We start from the raw sequence: 23,424 nt of genomic DNA, 5'->3' as shown, positions 1-23,424 counted from the left end.
TCATTGCAAAAATGGTGGACCAAGACTGAATTTTATTCCGTTGGAAAAATCACGACTTTATTTTTCAACACTAATATTCTTTTTAAAGCTTTGACTTTTGAAAGCCACCTCACTTCACAACGAAAGGGTTTTAAACTCCGATTCCATTTAAGAACATAAATTTATAAAAATACCGGCAGCCAATTGAGTGCGCGACTCTTAATAAAGTTAATAACTTTCATAGCATCTTGCACAGAAATGTTAATACTGAATATGCAATAAGCTTACTTTGTGTAAAATAGGTATAGCCTACCGTACTCTCTGCGACCCCTGAAGTTCGTTACGCGACCCTTTGCGGGGTCGCGACTCCCAGTTTGGGAAGCCCTGACTAGAACATGACCATAGAATCGACAAGAAATTAAAGCATAAACTGTAAGGAAAAAAGTGTGGGTTTCAAAAAGGTAAACCATTAGACAATTAATAAAGAAGAGAAACATGAGCTTTAAGAAAAAAAGTGTGGATTTTGAAAAAGGGAAATTGAAATACCGTATCTTCCTTGTCGATTCTATGATCATGTTCTATGAGAAATTGATTATTTTTATTATTTGAAAGGAAGGATACGATGAAATGTGTCTTGCATTGGCCGACCTCCTAATTAATGTAAGCGTAGGCTACGCTATTTGTAATCTGTAGGTCGCTGCAGCAGATGGAATGATACTAATATAAAGTAAGCAAATGTTTCGCCATAGGCAGCCAGGCGTAGCGGTTTGAGGGCTAGAAAGGCAGTAAGTTTGATGACGTGGGTTCGATACCCGCCCTTGCATTTTTTCTTTTTTAATTACCGAAGAAACTTCAAAGCAAGGGTCAACTCTCGGGCTGAGAAGTATAAAGGTCACAATTCTAGTCAGCTCGTTCATAGGAAAAATTGTCCCTTGTTTAAATTGTCTACAGGTCAAAACACTCTATCTGCAGCAGCGACCGACAGATTAAAAATACGCATACGGCAAGCTAGTGACACCGAAAACATTTCTTGAAAGACTACGTAACACAATTTAAGACTAGACAATAGGGTGGGTCACGAAATCACTTTTTTTTGATATCCACCTGCCTCATACGGATTTTGATAGATAGACACCTAAAATTGTTGTATACAAAATTTCAGCTCATTTGAACAAAGGTTTGGGATGAGGAAATCGCGTTTAATTTTTGCCAAAAATTGCAAAATTGGGTAAAAATGCGAAATTTTAGATTATGTTCATTTTTATTTGCTGTGGCCTTATACTGATTTTTTAGACAGTTATGGACTTGCTGAAGTAAGTTAGAGCTGCAGAGATTGCATTTTATTGTTTATTGTAGTAGTATTAAACATTGAATTTTTCCGAAAATTGCAAAAAACGCAAAATTTTGAATTATGATTAATCTACATTTTTCAAGCGAAATGTGTTTGCTGTGGTCTTATACTTATTTTATAAGACAGTTATAGAATTACTGAAGATAGTTGTAGCTGCAGAGATTACATTTTATTATTTATTGCAGTAGTATTAACATTGAATTTTTGTCGAAAATCTACTGCTTTAATGATCGTAGAACATCACTATTCACTAATCTTAATTTTGTATTTTTCAGATTTATTAATATCTAATTATTAAGAAATTCCACATGAAATAAAGACTAAGAAATTATGGATCAAAGAATAAGAAATTCTGATAGACCTAGCAGCTATCAGATACAGAATATTCACCGTGTTAAAACATCACATCTACAAAAAAAAAATATTTTAAAGCTGTGGAAGGATCACGTCAATCAACGCAGGCATATAATAACGAGGCTATTGATAGTTTTTCTGGCTCATCAAGTTTGGCATCAGTTGTGAATTCAGAATCAGAATATGAAGCAGATTTTCCAACAACATCACAGAGTGAAGAAAAAAAGAGATTTGTAACGGACTGGCATCAAAACCGTGATCGAATCGGAGAGATTTGGCATTTCGAATCGCGCCACAGCAGCCATCTGTACTGCGCTCCTTGTTGATTTGGGCGTGGTCACGAAAGATGACACACAATTAATAATTGATCACAACAAAATTAGAAGAGATAAAGAAGCAATAAGAAACGAAAATGTTCAATCAGCTGTAAGTTCATTGCAATATGTTTTACATCAGGGCTTATTTTTTGATGGGAGAAAAGATCTAACAATAGAGAAAAGGCATGAAACTGGTGGACACCATCTCGTAAGAAGAGAACATTAGGAGAGTTTCTAACACATGTGACTCCAGACAGTAGACGCAGTCAAGATGTAGCTAATTGCATATCGTGACCCGACAGTTTATCGAAAGACAATTTATCGAACGACAGTTCATCGAACGACAGTTTATCGAAAGACAGTTTATCGAACGACAATTCATCGAAACGACAGTTTATCGAAACGACAGTTCATCGAAACGACAGTTCATCGAACGACAGTTTATCGAAACGACAGTTCATCGAACGACAATTCATCGAAGGGGCTAGAGGTTACGTGAGAATTAGGGGTTAGTGGTTGGGAGTTGGAGTTTAAGGGTTAGGGGTTAAGGGTAGGGTTAGGAGTTAGGGGTAGGGTTACGGGTTAGTGGTTGGGGGTTAGGTTTTCGATTAACTGTTGTTCCAGGCCCCTAGCCAGCAGGGAGGGCTCGCCCCCCTTAAAAACAAATCCGCCCCCCCTGGCAAAATCCAAACATTCAAGAGCAACAGCTACATTTATAATGATTTTGCACATTTAAATTTTTTCGGCCCCCCTTAAAAAAAGTTGGCCCCCCTTGCTCTGCGGTCTGGCTACGGCCCTGTGTCGTTCGATAAATTGTCGTTCGATAAACTGTCGTTCGATAAACTGTCGTTTCGATAAACAGTCGTTTCGATAAATTGTCGTTCGATGAATTGTCGTTCGATAAACTGTCGTTTCGATAAACTGTCGTTCGATAAACTGTCGTTCAATGAACTGTCGTTCGATAAACTGTCGTAGTACCATTGCATATATGATGTGATCAAAAATAAGAATATGACACGATGTATGCATTTAATTGGTTGTGATTCAACTAATGTGAACACAGGAAGATTCGATGGAGTAAATTGCTCTTGTTGAAAAAGAATTTGGTCACAGATTAGTATAGTTGATTTGTGAGTTACACACAAACGAGCTGCCATTTCGAAACTTGTTTATTGAACTGGACGAGCCAACCACTGGAAATGAATCATTCAAAGGACCTATTGGTCGTTTTTGTAAAAATGTTGAAGATTTGTCTATCAATAATAACTTCACCCCAATAACTGATGATGCTGGGCTTCCACTTCCAGAATTACCTGGCGATGTTGTTAAAGATTTATCATGCGACCAAAAATATTTATACGAGATCACACACACCATTACAACGGGACGAAGTTCACCACATATTAAATCAAAAATTGGGCCACTAAATCATGCTCGCTGGCTTACACTTGCATCCAGGGTTTGTCGTTTGTATATAAGTCAACACAATTTGAATGAAAAATCTAGTGAGAATCTTCTACACTTAGATAACTTCATTGTAACAAATTATGCTCCATTGTGGTTTAGGATCAAATGTCAGCCACTCGACAAAGATGCTCCGTGCCATATATTTGAATCACTGCAAAGAGTTAAACTGCTTCCAGAAAAAATTCAAAACATTGTAAAACCTTATATGCAAAGAAATGCATACAGTGCCAATAGCGAGAACCTCCTTCTGGCAATCATCGCTGACAATGACCCAATAATACGAGGAAAAGCGGTCGATACTATAAGAAAGATACGTGGTCAAAATAGATTTGGAGATGACAGTGTGAGACAGTTCAATGTACCAACACTCAATTTTAAAGCGGAGGATTATACCGAAATGATTAACAACGGAGCTTGGATCATTTCAGTTGGAAAAAATCAGAAAGGTTCCATTACTGTTTGGCAAAATTGCGAATCACACCCAGTCAATTGAAAGGGCTATTAAGATTGTTACAGAAGCAAGCAAAACCGTTTCTGGATTTAGAAGAAGAGAGGGAATGATTCTTTCCCAATTGAACTCCCGAAAACTCCATGCATCATCTGAATCAAAGCAGGATTTTATGTCACTAACAATGACAGCCAACACTTGACCCTCCAAAGTTTACTGTTTTTGACATTTTCGGCAAAAATTTAATTTTTAATACTGCCGCAATAAATAATAAAAATGCAGTTTCCTGCAGCTATAACTATCTGCAGTGAGTCCATATCTTCCATAAATAATAATTTAAAATCATGCTTTACTTTAAAAGTATAGATTGAAGGCAATCCAAAAGTTCGCATTTTTACCCAATTTTGCGATTTTCGGCAAAAATTTAATTTTTAATACTACTACAATAAATATTAGAATGAAATCTCTGCAGCTCTAACTTACTTCAGTAAGTCCATAACTGTCTAAAAAATAAGTATAAGGCCACAGTAAACAAATTTCACTGGAAAAATATAGATTGAACATAATCTAAAATTTTGCATTTTTACCCAATTTTGCGATTTTTGGCAAAAATTAAACGCGATTTCCTTATCTCAAACCATTGTTCAAATGAGCTGAAATTTTGTATACAACAATTTTAGGTGTCTATCTATCAAAATCCGTATGAGGCAGGTGGATATCAAAAAAAGTGATTTCGTCACCCGCCCTACTAGACAAACCTTCGTAAAAGTTAGCGAAATTCTTCTGTGACCATGAGAAAAATGGTTTGACATTTAAACCAAACCTTGGAGCACTAACTCTGCATAGAGGTTTTAATTGGATGCCTTTAGTTAAATACAAGGTGTGCGTCTTCAGCATAAAGACAGAATATTGAACAAAAAATACGCAAAAATGACCAAAACAAAGTCAAAATTGCCGACATTTTTCAGGGCAAGCATCTCAGACGACAAGCCCCCGTCAATCCTTTCGTTCTTTTTACATCTCAACATTGTCCAGTTCGCCAGGAATTTTTGCGTCGTTGAAATACCGGTGCCATTGTCACTTTTTCTAGATTCGCTACTGAGCGTATGGTATCAGGCAGTAGAAGTAAACAATATAGAGTAGTTGTAAAACTAAATCAGAAAATGTGAAATGTTTTCATGGTTGATATCTGTATTTCACACCGACACCATAAACTTCCAAGAAACTCACTTGTTGTGCACAACCAATGTTTTCGTTAAGAACCCATAGAGATACACAATAAATTACTGTCATAACATTTATGATAACAACAAGTAAAGAATCCAGGACTCCTTTTTCCACTTTTTCTTTCGTGACTTTGTTTTTTAACTTCATTCAAAAAGCTTGGTATGGAAAAAATGAATTAAATTTTAATCTCAAAGCTACGTTTTGGAGGTGATTACACTGACAGCTCAGCAAGCAAAACTTGTTTGACAGAAAAAAGAGCAATGTTTTCAAGGTCTTAAATCATTCATTTATAGCTACCCAGGCCAGTGTTGGAACTAGATAAAAACATTGTTTGTGATGTTTTTTAGAGCAATGTTTTCAAGGTCTCAAAGTATGAAACATTTCACTGGCGTATTGTGCAGTTGACAAAATGAAAATAAAAAACAAACAAAACAATCCTTGCATAGAACAACCGAAAAGTTGATATTTGCAAAACATAATCTACAACCAAGTAGTCACTGACTCGCCAGAGAAGTGCACAAAATGTAGACAGAACGTAAAGGGAAAACACGTCGGGGTAAAGCAAACATACCTTTTTGTCGTTACAACAAAGTAAAACGCTGGAAAACTTAGCGATAAAAAAGATACAATAGAAAAGGGTTTGAACGTTTTCCGAATAACTTATTAAAGAAAAAATAGCACAACACACCATTTTGCACACAACAATTTGTGAAAAACAAACATTAACTGTTCATATTCATCCGCCAATATCCGGTGAACTTTCTTCATTTTCATTTTGCCTGGTTTGAAACTGGGCCTCAGCATCAACATATTTCATGTTGTAGCTTTCACTTAGTCTTTTCAGCTTGTCCTTCACTCTATTTTCTCTCGAACTTCCTCCCTGAAATCGTGATATGATCATATAGTTTACAAATCACAGGTCTTAACACAAAAATTAAAATAGACGACCAACCAGGTTCAGGGCTGCGATTTTTGCCTTTTTCGGCGACCACGTCGCTCGACACGCGCCGTCACTATTCGACAAACGCCGTGCCTTACGGAAAAAAAACTGAGAGAGGACTAAACGTCGTCAGGTCGAGGAACAATCGGGGGGCATCACGTGATGCAATCATAAGAGTGCCGACTTACGTAATTTTTCTTGCGCCAGGTACTTCAAGGCAAGGCGTAAAAGCGACGTTTCCCGCGAGAAACTCCCAAGGCTTCCGCGCCGAAATTTTGAACACTGCGGGAGAATGCTTTGGTCGAAGTTCTAACGCCTGGCATCGAACGTTTCGCCACACACGTTTTGTGCTATTCGACACAACAGGTTTCTTCTATAGATGAAATAACCTAGGCTACGTTTAGTTGTCAACGTCTATGCCAGTTTGTATTTCGCCGTTTGACCCAATTAACAATATTGCTCTGTTATAATGACTGTTGGATACTTGTTACGAAAGTTTTTCACATGTAGAAAACAGCCTAGTTTCTGACCAGATGTTCAGAAATACAGATGATAAAAACCGCTATTTTTATGGAAAGTTCTCTTCCAGAAGAACATATTGAACACTGCAGGAAAATGCTTTGATCGAAGTTCTAACGCCTGACATCAAAAATTTCGCCACACACGTTTCGTGCTATTCGACACAACGGGTCTCTTGTATAAATAAAATATCCGAAGTAGGCTATTTTTAGTTGTCAACGTCTATGCCAGTTTGTATTTCGCCATATGAGCTAATTAACAAAATTGACTATGTGAGATACTTATTGCAACAGTAGCACGTCAGCACGCTCTTCAACACCTACAAGTGATGAGCTCTCTGGTGATCGCCGACTTCTAGAATCCCCGGGTGCGGATGTTAACCAGAAACGCTTCATATCTCTGTACTACACGCTTCATCAGCGCCTAGCATCCGAAGATCCTTTTCCTTCGATTGAAAGTTTGTGGTACAACGTCCTCACAAAGGAAAAAATTTACCAGGATTGAAGTGAGATGCAGTTCTGCTTGAAGTACCTGGTGCGCTCTTGCAACGAATGTATCGTCGAGTCTTTCTGCTCCAGCTACGCACTGCACTACTCATGATTAAAGCCGCTGTCTGACAAAGCTATTCAAGATGAATTATTCGTTGGCATGTGCGGCCCACCGATTTCATTTGCGAAACCATTGTTGCGAAAAGCACTTGACTGCCTGTTCTCAAACGGTTGGCATTTTTATCTTCAAAAAAAGAAGTACCGGAAATCTCCGGTCTAAAGTCATACAGAGGCAGCCAAATCAAGGTCTAGCAGCAAGCATGTTCTGGCATTAATGTTTGTCTTGTTACTAATGTTCGTTCCTTTCACTGTTATTAATTAATTCGTTCTTGTAGCAACACAGCAACGCACGTGATTGCATTTAGTATGTTGCAATGTTGTACGAAGAGACTTGTTTGCATTCTCGGCACATCTTAAAAGCTGTAACATTACGCCGTTGTTTCGTATTATCGTAGTATTGTTCCGTTTTCTTTTATCTGCAGTTTATTTTTCGCTTTATCTTCGCTGTGTTTATTGGTAACTTGCATATTTCGCTCCTAACTGTGTTTGCATGACGTACTAACCATTTACGTACTAAGCGAGACTAAAGAGATGCCAAAGGAAAAAATCTCTATCACGCAGTAGGTTACTCTAGCGGTATAGCCTAAGGTTTGTTTTCTTTTGCAATCCTCAGTTTCGCATTTGCAACAGATCTCTTCCTGCAACAAAACAAATAATATACATGTCCGGTAGGTACACACTACACAACTTAGCGTTTGATCCTCCTTTGCTATCACGCAACCAGCGTGCGATTAAAAACTTAAGTGACTCTGACGAACACCTATACAACCTGTGCCCCAGACAGAAAACTCCGCTATTTTTGCATTGATTCAACGTCTACAGACGTTAAATCAATTTGAAAATGACGGAATTTGCTGCCTTGGGCGATAATTCGCGGCCAAACGCTCATCTGACTCTTGTGACGTCATATTACTATTCGACAAATAAACGCAGAAATTTTGGTCGTTCGACAAGAAAAAATCGCAGCCCTGACCAGGTTGTTATTTTACAAAACTCTGCACATTATGAAAGCGAAATCGCTTTGCACGTACAAAACCTTCAAACAAAATCGTAAGTTTCAAAGTTACAATCATAAACGAAGTATTAAAGAGTTTGATAGCGGACCTAGGAAAGAACGCACTTGGCCACGTTCTCTTAAACATTCAAAACTAAAAAATGAGCAAAATTAAAGAAGATTATATGTAATTGCCTGTCTTCACTGGAAAGCAATATTACACTGACAGGTCAATTGGCAAAAAGCAAGTAATACAATAATACGTGGTAAAACTTTCTGAGTGCAAGTGCCTCAGATTTCCCTCTTCATTCAGGGTTCACCTTTTGTAACGTTTATTCTTTGTTAACTTTGACTAAACTATTTCCACAAAATTGATCCGCTACTGAAAAACATAGGCCTATTTTAGTTTTATTAGAAAGGACAAACCATTATATTCATCAAAGCTTCTTTAAAATGAAAAGCATGCATTTTCGAAAGAGATTCCTCCCCGTCCTTGTCAGTAACCAAATGAACTTCGATCTTGGCTGAAAATTTAAAACGGCATTTTTTCATATAATTACGCTTGTTGCAGAATATGTACGTACACACTTACATGTTAAAAAACATAACGGTAAATAAAAATCCTGCAAATACTTGTAGCTCGTTCTAGGTTCGACTACTGGACACTGGTGCGCTGTGTGCCAATGACACAATAATTCAGATCCAGCTGGCATTATGCCTATAGTTGTTGCTTGTTATTGGTTTAAATCTTTATCCTAGGACTGGGAAAGCCTCTGCCAGGCAGTGGCAGTTTCGCATACTGTACTTGTAAAGGCTTTGAACCACTGACACAAATCCCGGCTGCAAGTTTTCAAAAGGTACCATTAAAAAATCCCCTTCGAACTTTGTTTGGTAATTACGGAAGAAAAGAGAGCATAGCAGTGGTGGGAATCAAACCCACGTCAATGCAATGACTACCACCGCCCTAACCCTCTGCGCCAAGTCAGGCAGTGACAAACCGATGAGTTAACTTCGCTATTATATGCCTTTTTCTTTTGTTGCTCAAAGGGGATTTTTTAATGGTACCTTTTGTAAAGTTGCATCTCGGCTACCGAGATTGGCAAAGTGAAGTTTACGCAGGTTGTTGTCTGTGAATGTAAGGTGTAGTTGTCTGTGAATCATTCTATCCACTAAATGCCGCTGAACAGAGAGCAGTCCTTAAAATGCGTTTCTCAAGCGCACACCTCGAGAGGCGATTAAGCGCTGCATCATTTTGGAGGTTCTCGTGTACAAAGTCGGGTGCTCAACCAACTGAGCTACCGGGGCTGAGTTGCTTTGTCGCTTTTTGTAACTCAATTTCAACTTACAATGACAGAGGTGGTGATATTTCAAATAAGCATTGCAAGAAAGGATAGACGCAAACAGCCATTCCGAAAAGGTTTAAGCGTTAGTCTGTCAAGGGGCAGTGTCCCACAAATTTTATCTTTATTAGACACAATAATGCACTTTGATTGGTACAGTCATGTGATTCTAGATCTACCACTGAACATAGAATATAAGGAAAACACCCTTATTTTCAATCTTTTGAATAAGAATTGTTTGTCACCAGAAGGTGACTTAATAATATTACTGATTATTTATGCAAATCAGTTTAAAGTATTGAACAACTTGCTAGCGCATTTGCAACCGTTAATTCGTCGTTCAGTTTGTTAACCATACGACTCGTATTCTGTATGACAAGTATACAATTTAGACCAAGGAAATCTTTTTACCATGTGATTCTGAAGATAACCCGGCATCTTTCAGTTCTCTTTCAATATCTTCTTCTAACTCCTGAATCACTGGATCTTGGGAGTCATCAATGTCATATTCGTCACCGATTGCTCGAATGTGACGAACTTTCACATGTACTCCTCCTCCCTTAGAGTGAGAGGGTGATTCTGAAAAGCACAGGTACAGCCATCAACCGCTAGCCAACGCAGACGCATAGCATGTGTTTTGGTCGAGCTTTGTTTATAATAATTAACGGCAGGTCGAACGTAGCGATAACTCCGAGTGTGGCAATAAAAGCAATCCTAGAGTGACGACATAATTACGTCATCCATCTGCGTGACATTTCGCTGAATTTACGTTGCTGCTGATGAAACACGCTTTCGCCCCCACGGCCAAAAAAATAGTTAGGCGCCTATGATTTTAACTATTCAAAAGTACTAACTTATAGACATAAACATTATTTTTTTTCTAACATTTTCTTTGTTTTATTTTTCCTTCATATCTTAAATTTTTCTGAAGGTGATGCCACCTTGCCAAATTTCTTTCAACTCAATAACTTACTTCGGTCACAAGCACGTTTTAACGTTCGCGTTTTGTCGCTTCTACCTTTTTCTACACCTTTGCTATGTTGACGTGAATTGTTTTTGATATCATGATCAGAAATAAAAACAACTGAACTGACATGACGAATTCAAGCACGTTTTAACGTTCGCGTTTTGTCGCTTCTACCTTTGCTATGTTGACGTGTATTGTTTTTGATATGATGGTCAAAAATAAAAATAACTGAACTGACATGACGAATTGTAATTTAATAGTTCAAACATTTTATTTTTATTCCTTTCTGCACGATTTCAACGTTTAGCGACGTTAAAACGATGTAAAAACGGCAATTGTAATTAGGCTACGGTACCCGATAATTTCCTTTTAAAAATTTCAAAAACTCGCCGAATAGGGCACTCGCCGAAAAAGGCTCTCGCCGAATAGTGAACTCGCCGAATCGGACTAGTCGAATCGGACTCGCCGAATCGGACTCGCCGAAACGGGCCATTCCGGAACAATGAACATTTAGATTAAGTAGACGGAAAGGCATCGAAGCCAATCTTCGTGTCCACCTTCTGGCATGCATTTGAGTGTCCTGCTAAAAACACATCCGCATACTCTTAAGCGGGGTCGAACCGGTGCTCTTTCGAGTGACGTTTCTGGGCTCTCACACTCGACTATGCAGCCGTGCTTTTACTGATTCCATTTCAGTGAGCCGTAGTAGTGAGAACAAAATTTTTAAATAATTTCTTCGCCTTGACAACAAAACAATTTGGGTAGAGAGGTTACTTTTTAAACCATAAATAGATATAACTCAGCAACAACACTACATTTGACGATATAAAAACAAAAAACAATAAGCGAACGTTTTCGGCTAGTCATAGTCCTTTTCACGCCTTCAGTATAAAAGAACTATTGTAAAAGAAATACTAAAGCAGGGACGGGCAACATACGGCCCGCGACGGGATTTGAGCGGCCCGCAGACAGTTTCCGGTCTTACATGATCATGCGACCCGCGGCCAGTCTGCCGCAATCCTCCACTACTTGCTTACTACGTCAAATAATAATGATTGTTAGTTTACTTTCTTTGTGATGTTTGGTTGTTTTCGGTTTTTACTCATTTGACAAAGATGTTATGTTTCGTCATAAAGGGCCTTTCCATTTCTTTTTTGTCTCTTGCATGAATCTTATTCAGTCTCAAGCGCAAGCCAGAAAAATAGACCAAAGTGAAATTTGGCTGATTAGTGTAATATTTAAAAGCGGAACGGACACAAAGAAGAGTGATTGTTAGTTATTCTGTAGTTCGGCCGGCCCTTCAAGTACTTCATTTTTCCATATCAGGCCCGCCAACATGCAAAGTTACCCGCCCCTGTACTAAAGTATCATACAGTATCACAGCAAAAACATGCTCTAATCTACACATTTGAGAAACTGCTTAATTTGCTCATTCATTGACAATAACAGTGCACGATTCACATGTATCAACAATCAAAACATCGGCTGGCTTCTTGTTACATTCAACGTTTCACAAAAGTACTACTTCACTTGGCTTACTTGATTCAACATCGTTAAGACCAAGTAAGACTTTTGTGAAAAAATCTCCTGACTTTAACTCCTGACGCTCCAGAAAATTTTTGATTTGAAATTTTACCTGAAATAGAAAATAAATAGAAACCAAATATTCACCCAATGCAAAGTTATACAGTAGAAGGCGCTATGTAACAAAAAGTAATCCGAAAATACCATTTGAGTGCTTTCTAAAAAGCTTGGTCCCAAGAAAAAATGCAGATAGTACGAGTCGACCGATCATGAAACGAACGTTTGAATGCAAAAAACAAGCGATTGTTCAAGCAATTTGACCAAAACCATCTTCTTCGTCGTATGAGCTGTTCTTCCGGACTATTACGTTTGGGCATGATGTCATCAGCCACTCGACAGTCTCGTCATCCAGGGCCTTCAGTCCAAGCGTTCCATGTGGTGGTTGATGGATTGGGCAGTCATGGACGACATGGTCTGTGGCGCCACACTCGCATCCCGGTACCAAAACCATCTAAGGCTTTGTTACGAGTTAAAGTGGGGAGCAAAGCAATGTCAAATATGTAATACGGTTGACACAGGCAGATAAATACTCTGAGTCAGTCACACTACAATGTATTACTGTTGATGTAATTAGGAATACTCACAATTCGAGCCAGATCGGCAGACGGTAGTTCTTTAAACTTTACAATTACGCCCACGGTCAGTTCAAGTAATTCCATTTGCACTTGCCGAGAAAAATCATATATTGTATCTCTGCAAAGCAAAACTAGTAAACGAAAAAAAAATGGCCAAAAATGTCTTGCAATTTGCATGCCAAGCTTAAGTGGTGAAAGTTCTTTTCATGAATATACCGCGGAGATGAAAAAAGAATCGATTAATTGGCATGCCGGTTCAGTTATAGCGCCCTGCGCTTGCACAACCATAAAATAAAGTGTGTTTTCAGATAAAATTAACTAGCTTACTCTGGAACAAAACGCTGAATGAAATCAATAGCCAGGTCTTGGGCGTCCACTTTCATTTGCTGTTCCTCTTCTTTATCTGTTGTCTAGAAATACACTATATGTTTGCACTGGTTTAATTGTGGAATGGAACACAAAACAAACATATTAAAACGGGAGGCAATAGTTTTAATTATGCTCAGAGCACACGAAAGGAAACTTTCTGCTAGTCAAGCAAATGCTGGAAGATAGCTGTTTTATTTTCACACTAATGAGTCTGTGAAAAACATAGAAAATATCTAAGAACTACTAGTTCTAAAGCTGTGTACAAAACACCGTTCTCAACTTCACTGAACCATACTTTGTGGTAATTTAAATGACAATAAAATGAGAAACCTCGTTCCAATAAACACGTAACATGTTTGAAAACCTACAAACAAATTACCACATTTTGAAAACTTTAAAATAAGATAATTTTGTTTTCAACCTCATGGGTGTACTATCCTTCTATCAGTCTACTACACGTCTACAGGTTCAGTACAGTTCATCGGATAATTCATGAAATCCTTGAAATAGCAGTTTAACATAACATGTGAAAGCGTCAAAATATAACTTAGGTGCGAATAAATCTCAGTAAGCATACTGCCATTCAACGTTAAGAAAAATCATAAGCTGTAAAGCCAGCATTATGATGATGCAGGTAAAATATGACAAAATGATTTCGTTTGCCACATTTTACTATTTATCAGCTTACCTCCACATCTGCCTGCGTTGGTGACTTTAATATTTCATGTGTTTCTGAAATTCAAACATTTTATCAACTACAAATCTAAATGTTGTATATATACCGTACTTGGCGTAACGCACTGCATGAGCTAAAGTTCTTGTGTAATACTTCTGTCGCCTCTAGAGAGTCAAAATTGTAGCAATAAAAGTGGTAACTCACTTGATAAAGGCTTGTCCCATAAATGAACTTGTGTCTAAAATAATTTGCATCAAAAATGTCAATACGTCATCATCGCAAACAACATGACTTCAAACTTGCAACCAATGCAATTTCTATATTTCATGCGCAAAACATATTCACATTTCAGCATGTCTTATGTAAGAACACTTATTACAAGAAATTTTTACCTTCAGCTCACTTAGCAAAAACCGAAGTTTGTCTCGTTTCCTTTGCAGAAGATCATTGGCGTCTTTGTATGCTTGAATGGTATTTTCTGAAGTTGAAACAAAGTGTAAGTTTGTAGTTTACGAACCTAGATAAAACTTAAAGGCCAAAGTTACCCTTACTTGTTTGCTGATCGATAAATCTTTGATAGTTTATACTGGAGAGCAACGGTTGGCATACAATGTCGTCTGCTTTTGACTTGGTAACCAACTTTGTATGTGGATGGGAACAAACCAAATGAGTCTTCACAGTGATGATGTAAGAGCAAGTGAATGGCTCATCTACGCGTTCAATAAATGGCACAACAGCGGATTCGTCGCAGAAGTACTGAGAAAATGCACAATGTTTATACAAACTTTCAGAGATGTTGTAAAAATTAATACTAAATTCTGATATGTAGCAGTTTGTAATGTGTTTTGTAAACTAACTTACAAACATTCAGCTACTTTTTAGACAAGAGGTCTGATTTCCACTAGATTGGAGCATTAGGCAAAAGAAGATCATCATTTGCATCAGCTTTGAACATTAATGCAATGAAACACAGGAATTTATTAGAAAACTCAACAAAAACCGCTAATTAACATTTGTTTCAGTTTTAAATGCTGACATTGCACAGCACTCGAATTTCTTGAATTTAAATTGCCTTATGACATTAGTGCATGAAAAACTCCAAGGAAATAAAACACAACTCGCATACCCTGATCTCGGAATCTCTGTTGTGGTTCAAAATCTTGCATTCAGTTCCATTGAGATAATATTGTGTATGATATTTTTGTATATGCTTTCGTTTAAAAAGCTTAGCTTTTACTTTTTGGTCATCATTCCAATCAAACTCCGCTTCATAATCTCCAAGACTAATTACGTCTCCAACGACTTTGCCATCTAAACAAATAATGTAGAATTTTCTGCAGTCAAATAGCAAGACAGACAAAACAAAGTAACTTTAACGCCTCAACGCCCAACGGGTTTAACATATTTAATTACACAAAGAAAGAAGTAAAATAAACTCAAACGTGTTCAACACGTACTTGTGTCCTCATTAGAAATTACTTTAAATTTGCAATACATAAAATGAGAATTATAAGATAAATCTGACTGTGCACTATATATAACTGAAACAACACTCCGGACGGAAAAGTACAAACTCATAGTTAGATTTATCTTATAACTCTCATTTTATGTATTGCAGATTTAGAGTAATTCCTGGTGAAAACAAAAGTAGTTAAGTACGTGTCGAAAACGTTTGATTTTATTTTTATCATGTTATATTTCTTTGTGTAATAAAATATGGTAAACTTGTTGAAGTTACTTTGTGTTGTCTAACTATGGTCCAACAAAGCGAACTCTTCACTAAAGCTTTATCACATAGCAAGACATAGAAAAAGACAGGAACTGCAAGCAAACGGAGAAACTTTAGGAAAAGCACAACATACCTTCACTGTGATATTGGTGAAGATACTTCATGTAACAAAACTCATATGTCCACCAACCCTTTACCAATTTCAAACAGGACTGCTCCTTCAGTGGGTCAAGTAACTTTGAAATTGGGTAGTCTGCAGGTAATTTGTCCTAAAAAAATAATTGCAATCAATGTTAAGTCAATTATCTACTGCCAATGCACATTGCACAAAGATTATTGTCTGCCAAGTAAAAAAATTGTTGCAATTTAAAATAAAAATAATAACAAAGTTAATTAATGACCAATTAACCAATCTACTAGTAAGATATCAGATTCAGAATAGGTTAACTTTACTAGGAAAAATAACTCAATAAAATACTGTTTGGTATGAGCAGTAAAAGGAACATAAGCGCCGACTTTTCAAAAAACCTTGGGGGGCGAGAAAGGTGATGAGGTCATAACCGTAACGCTAGTTTACTCAATTAAAATAGTCTTTGATTAAGCTTAGTGTCTTGTTTATATTGACAAATAGGTCGCAAACCGAATTTATTAGAACCGCTGCTTGAAAGGATTAGTTTACCGCATGCAGTACGCCTAGTCGTAAAAATTTTGATATTGTTAGCTCATAATTGGAACAGTTGAAAAACAAGACGATTCGTTTCCTTTTCGTGCGAGTGAATAACAACGATCAAGACAGTGAAGTTATCGAAATAAAACGCAAAAAATCATGATCTCAAGCAGAGTGAAAACCCGCTATCAGTTTTATTAACCTCGTTTCGCTAATTGCTTACTTTCAAAGCGTTGACAACGGCGAAGTGTTTTCTCTTCTGCTTTTTTATCGAAAGTCTTTGTAGTCTTTTATTGAATACAGTAGGCTATATACTCGAGTAAAGGTCGAGATGTTCGCAAGTGACTTTCACCTCAATAAGGCAAGTTCAACTAACACGGGACATGCTGTTGTCTCCAGCTCGGCAGTTTTCAAAATTTATTCAACGTACTAAAAATCATTGTCGACGTAGATTACGGAGTGTGAAATCGCGTCGGCCTAAGTAAAAGTTTTGAATACGTTTATTTGCAGTGATTCAAACTTAATTTTCAAATTCAATGATTTCTTGTCAATTCTAAACTTTATGCACTTGTTGAGCAATTGCAAAGCTCACGAGACAAAACAGAAAGAGCTGTTTTAAGAGATCATTTTTTTATTTTTGCGTGTAGGATATAATCGTTCTTATTATTACGTGACATTCCATGATCGTTAAAGTCGATGTCAAACCTTAGCGGCCGCATGAAACAATGATGTCAGGTTAGCTGGGTGATAATAGCGGTAAAAGACGTCGTTAATGCAGGCAATATCTGCGACCAAGACCATTAAACACCTTTTCTTTTATCAGTTTTCGATTTAATGCTCAGACACTGCGAAGAAAACAATGCGTTCTGTTGAATCATAATTGTCTCACAGCGGGGAAGCGAAATGGCCCGTTTCGGTGAGTCCGATTCGGTAAGTCCGATCCCTTAAGGGGGGATTTTTTCAATTTTTTTTCTTAATTATCGGGTACCGTAGCCTAATTATCATTGCCGTTTTAGGGTTAGGGTTAGAGGTTAGGAACTCACCGAATAGTAGCAGACCCGCGGGGAAGACCTCGTTGAAAATAGCGCGTCTAATTTAGCGGGTTTACTGAATATTGCCGTGAATAGTTACGTGACTATTCCAGCAGCGTAAGTTACTCTACCATCTACTTTGAAATTTCCATACCGTAATACCGTATGAGAAAGCCATGCGAACAGCTGCTGTTTTGCGGGAAAGAGCAACGTAGGCTTTTCTTGCTTTCGGCATTCTTTAAGTCCGTTTAAATTATCTAAATCTCTTTCGCGAAGTGTTTTATCTTTAAAACACCACTTGTAATCACCATTTTTGTTGCCCCTCAACCATAAATTTACGGGGGGCGGCGCCCCCCGGAAGTCGGCGCGTATGAAAAGGAATATATTTGGACACTTAACACTTCTAATAAAACAAAGGCCCATACATATAGCCTACCTCACTTTGTGGCCGATCAACCATATCCAATGCTTTATCTGGAAGCTTGCAATAATATTTCTGTCCATATTTTGAAGCAACTTTAAGTCCCTCTGATAAATTGACCTGATAAAATATGAATCAAGCAAAGTTTTGGTATCAACAGATTTTTGCCAGGAAAAGTCAAAAATAATGTCTTTACTCCAAGGTTTATCTTGCAAGCATGTTTCATCATTGAGATTTGAGAAACATTCTTCTCAAACCTAATCCATGCAGCTTTGTGCATATGTGTGGATTTGATCCAACCCAGTTTAATCTGTTTCACCACAAAAAGTTATATTTAATATGCTTTGATTTGTTACAAAAGTATAGGTGGACCACAGCAGATGGCACAACATTATATTCGTTATCACCACAAATAAATGTATATATACAACGTGTAGATTTCTTCAAATTTAAATTGCATTGTTCCGCTACACAAAGTAACAATTAACATCAAAACTGCAAAAATAAAAGTTGTGTGATGTTAAAGATACAAATTACAAAAACCTTCTGAAAATCCAACAAACAATTCAACAGGCAGTTAAAATTACTTTTGACAGTGATTTCTTTGAATGGATGGTCCTTTGTTTTTGTTTGGATGCGAAACAAAATATATATATATATAAAAAAAACATCCAATGAGAGTGTACGAAAGACCGTAGCCTTAATATGGCATAGGAGGTCATCGAGTCAGCAAGCTCTCATTCAAACGGTTATACGAGAGCAAGATTGCATTTTTAAATGACAAATTGACACAACAAAAAAGAAGATAAAACAGAAAAAAACGAATATGAAAGAAAGAAATGCAAAAAGGAAATAATAATGACATTGGAGATAAAGTTAGGTAGTGCATGTCGCTTCTATAGCTCTTGATTATTGAAGACGTAATTTTTACAAGTTTTACTAAACAACTTGTAGCCTTTTTTATGTGTTTTTTTTCTTCATATTTTGGGGTAAATTGATTTTTATGGGTTGCTTCCCATAGATTTTAAACTTTTTTGAAATAATTGGGTAGTTGCCTGTTGAGTATAAAGCGAAATGGGAACTTAAGCATTGGGTGTTGCATGAATGTATGGATACATATGTGTGAAGAAAGTGTAGAAGTTTTCTGGCAGTTTGTTATTATAAAATAACATGAATTTGCTTATTTCTAGTTTATAAGTGGAATTTACATTTAGTATACCATTATCTTGATAGAGTGGCAGTAATTTCGTTTTCATATCAAATGCTCCTGTAACGATTTTAATTATATACCTTATTTTTTATGACTTTGATCCTATTCAAGTATTTTGTGGGTGTGCACTGCACATCCCCAATAGATAAAACTTCCATATTGTAAGTGAGAGTGTACAATGCTATAATAAACATTTATGAGAAGTTTTTTAGAAATAAATTATCTAAGTTGACTCAGTACGGCAGAAAAAGAGGATAGTTTTTTCGAAAGGTTATCAGTATGCTAATTCCAGTTGAGATTGTTATCTATTGTGACTCCTAAATAGCACATATTGTCAACCTCGTTAATTATTGTATCATTTAATTTAAGCTGCATACTGGAGAGTTTAGTCTTTTTATTGTTAAAAAGCATTTAGTTAGTTTTACTAAAGTTGATTGTCAACTGACTGTTATCAAGCCAAATGTATAGTTTTTCATAATTCTTTTTATCATCAATTGGAGGTTGCCAGTAAATTTGTTTTGCTTAGCATCGGATATGACATTGAACACTCTTTTTATAGCGTTAATTAATACCATTTGTGATATTGCAGAAACTTTTACACTAAAGTATATACCGTATATAAACTATATATATTTACAAGGTTATGAACTAGTAAGCAGACTAACCTCTTCAGAGTTAACTGGTTGGTTTACAATGTCTATGGCATATTGCATTTCCTGCAATTCTTCAATATTGAGAAAGCCATATGCAAATGACCATTGAAAATAGAAAACACAAGTAAAAAGATTTAACAGATAATGTAAAACCATTGCAATTACAACTAAAAGATATAACGCGTAGCTGCAATCAATATTTGACAAAAGATTAACAGGAAGTAGATACTAATATTGTAAGATGATATGAATACAGCCCAATAAACAATGAGAACAAATGAATTTCAGGATAACAATGATTAATCTATATTACAATACTCATGGACAACACATTAAGGGACATTTGATATAATAATTAGAAAAAAAAGATTATTATAATCAAAAAATTAAATGAAATATTACATTGAGTAATTCCTCATTTTAATGGTGTTTTAATTACACTGGTCAACAGGAAGTTTTTAATGGAGACGTAAAAGGGCGACTTTTGAAGGGTTTTTGACGCTGATTTTGAAAATGTCCTTATTTTTCTCCGGCACAGCAGGTTTTTGAAATATTTGAAATTTTGTTGTTTAAATTTGACATATAGCCATTAGCCATGCAAATGTGACAAAGTTTGATATAATAATGACAATTGTGACCTCAAGCTTTCACAATGCAGATTTCATCATACATTGTGATTATTAATTGCATTTCGAAAACAATTTATTATAAAAAAACATGTAAAATACCTAAACTATTATTGTGCAAATACAGTAGAACTCGGTTAATCCGAATTCGATTAATCCGGATCTTCGCCTAATGCCGATAAAACTGGAAGTACAAATGATTTGTAATCTTTTTCTTGAGAAACAGCTTCGGATTATCCGGATTATTTAATCCGGATCTTCGCCTATTCCGGACAAAAGTTGCGCTTTCTCTATCGCTTTATCCGGATTTGCCTGACAGTTTTGCCATTTTATGCTAAAACGTAACGCAGCTTATTGCAAGAAATTTCTTATTATATCTATTGTTCCATTAATGTGACGCAATAAATTATTACGGATTTCTTCCTTTCATGAACAGTAAGCCCTCCTAACGCAAAATTCATGTGCAAATGCCCAAACTCGTACTGTAACTTGAAAAGATATCGGTGGAATTTTCAGCGTTATGTCGGTGACGTTTTTCCAACAGAAGACTTTGTTTGACCGTGATTTTTTGTAAGTTTTCCATAGAAACTCGTCTTCCGTAACTGTTTTCAAAAGTTTTGAGTGACTACAGATTATTCCGAGACGCATGTCTAAAGATATAACTTTTGCCAGTGTGTTCTTGCGTTAGACGCAGAGTCTACAAAATAATACATTCGTTTTACATGCATACTGCATTTCAAAAGAATTCTATCGCTAATGTGGTGATTGCGCGTCTCGGAATTGGCAGATGACCACACTAATGCGTTCAATTTCGGTAATTTTTGCCGATACCCTTCTATCTAGGTAACGTCAGGCTTAATAGAACCGTCATTGGTTAATCCGAATCTTCGCCTAATCCGGATGGAATCGCTGGTCAAATCGAATCCGGATTAACCGAGTTCTACTGTATATCAAAAACCTAATGTGCTAGACTAGAGAAAAAACGAGTGCAGATTCGAAATCAGCACTGAAAAATCATCTATAAAAGTTTACTTGTATCTCTAATTAACATGTTTAGTTAAAATTTGTTGACCAGTGTTACCTTGTTTCCAGAGGTGGGCAGAAGCGCGTTACTTTTGTAGAGCCGCTATTTTTTAGTTGGAGTAGTGGCTGCAGTAGCGCGGAATGGCCCGTTTCGGCGAGTCCGATTCGACGAGTCCGATTCGACTAGTCCGATTCGGCGAGTTCCCTATTCGGCGAGAGCCTTTTTCGGCGAGTGCCCTATTCGGCGAGTTTTTGAAATTTTTAAAAGGAAATTATCGGGTACCCTAGCCTCATAGGCGCCGACTTTTCATAAAACCTTAGGGCGAGAAAGGTGATGACGTCATAACCGTAACGCTATTTTACTCAATTAAAATAGTCTTTGATTAAGCTTAGTGTCTTGTTTATATTGACAAATAGGTCGCAAACCGAGTTTATTAGAACCGCTGCTTGAAAGGATTAGTTTTACGTATAGTCGTAAAAATGTTGATATTGTTAGCTCATAATTGGAACTGTTGGAAAACAAGCCGATTCATTTCCTTTTCGTGCGAGTGAACAACAACGATCAAGACAGTGAAGTTATCGAAATAAAACGCAAAAAATCATGATCTCAAGCAGAGTGGAAACCCGCTATCAGTTTTATTAACTTCGTTTCGCTAATTACTTACTTTCAAAGTGTTAACAACGGCGAAGTGTTTTCTCTTCTGTTTTTTATCAAAAGTCTTTGTAGTCTTTTATTGAATACAGTAGGGCAGTAGGATATATATTCGAGTAAAGGTCTAGATGTTCGCAAGTGATTTTCACCTCAAAAAGGCAAGTTCAACTAACACAGGACATGCTGTTGTCTCCAGCTCGGCAGTTTTCAAAATGAACGCACTAAAAATCATTGTCGACGTAGATTACGGATTGTGAAATCGCGTCGGCCTAAGTAAAAGTTTTGAATACGTTTATTTGCAGTGATTCAAACTTAATTTTCAAATTCAATGATTTTTTGTCAATTCTAAACTTTATGCACTTGTTGAGCTATATGCAAAGCTCACGAAACAAAACAGAAAGAGCTGTTTTAAGAAATCATTTTTTTATTTTTGCGTGTAGGATATAATCGTTCTTATTATTACGTAACATTCCATGATCGTTAAAGTCGATGTCAAACCTTAGCGGCCGCATAAAACAATGTCAGGTTGGCTAGGTGATAATAGCGGTAAGAGACGTCGTTAATGCAGGCAATATCTGCGACCAAGACCATTAAACACCTTTTCTTTTTATCGGTTTTCGATTTAATTCTCACACATTGCGAAGAAAACAATGCGTTCTGTTGAATCATAATTGTCTCACAGCGGAAAGACCTCGTTGAAAATAGCGCGTCTAATTTAGCTGGTTTACTGAATATTGCCGTGAATAGTTACGTGACTATTCCAGCAGCGTAAGTTACTCTACCATCTGCTTTTAATTTCCATACCGTGTGAGAAAGCCATGCGATCAGCTGCTGTTTTGCGGGCAAGAGCAACGCAGGCTTTTCTTGCTTTCGGCATTCTTTAAGTCCGTTTAAATTATCTAAATCTCTTTCGCGAAGTGTTTTAACTTTAAAACACCACTTGTAATCACCATTTTTGTTGCCCCTCAACCATAAATTTACGGGGGGCGCCGGCCCCCCGGCCCCCCCGGAAGTCGGCGCGTATGCCTAGCCTAATTACAACTGCCGTTTTTACATAGTTTTAACGTCGCTAAACGTTGAAATCGTGCAGAAAGGAATAAAAATAAAATGTTTGAACTATTAAATTAAAATTCGTCATGTCAGTTCAGTTGTTTTTATTTTTGACCATCATATCAAAAACAATACACGTCGACATAGCAAAGGTGTAGAAAAAGGTAGAAGCGACAAAACGCGAACGTTAAAACGTGCTTGTGACCGAAGTATCATAATTATTGAGTTGAAAGAAATTTGGCACGGTCGCAACACCTTCAGAAAAATTTAAGATATGAAGGGAAAATAAAACAAAGAAAATGTTACAAAAAAAATCATGCTTATGTGTATAAGTTAGTACTTTTGAATAGTTAAAATGATTAGTTTGGATCAACAAATGAGAACCCATTGTAGTAACAGAATGAAAAGGCTAACCAAATGTGTGGCCTATCGTTTTAACGTCGCTAAACGTTGAAATCCTGTAGAAAAGAGAACTTTGCTGACTAGGATACGTTGAAACTGAAAAACATTCACAGAAGCCCTACGATACGTTGCATTTTTAAGATAATGTATTCAGACGTTGAATCAATGTACAAATAAAATGTTATGCTAAATGGGTTCTTGGAACAATTCGAAGGGCTTCTGTGAATGTTTCTCAGCTTCAACGT

General features: G+C 36.9%; 1 protein-coding gene across 1 annotated transcript; it reads right to left on the bottom strand.

The window, feature by feature from the left end:
• Positions 1-4,785: 4,785 nt before the first annotated feature.
• Positions 4,786-19,603, bottom strand: LOC145779859 (uncharacterized). Its single transcript, XM_082591523.1, has 14 exons — positions 19,439-19,603; positions 17,579-17,683; positions 15,578-15,713; positions 14,842-15,026; positions 14,267-14,471; positions 14,108-14,193; positions 13,920-13,953; positions 13,728-13,771; positions 12,998-13,080; positions 12,680-12,788; positions 12,051-12,147; positions 9,956-10,123; positions 8,631-8,728; positions 4,786-6,023 (listed from the first exon to the last, which is right to left on the bottom strand). The coding sequence occupies exons 1-14, from the start codon at positions 19,580-19,582 to the stop codon at positions 5,880-5,882; spliced, it is 1,638 nt and encodes a 545-aa protein (XP_082447649.1). The 5' UTR covers positions 19,583-19,603; the 3' UTR covers positions 4,786-5,879.
• Positions 19,604-23,424: the final 3,821 nt, after the last annotated feature.

The sequence above is a fragment of the Aplidium turbinatum genome, chromosome 11, assembly GCF_918807975.1.
Source record: "Aplidium turbinatum chromosome 11, kaAplTurb1.1, whole genome shotgun sequence".
Lineage (NCBI taxonomy): Eukaryota > Metazoa > Chordata > Ascidiacea > Aplousobranchia > Polyclinidae > Aplidium > Aplidium turbinatum.
This window is presented reverse-complemented; position numbering and strand designations above follow the sequence as displayed.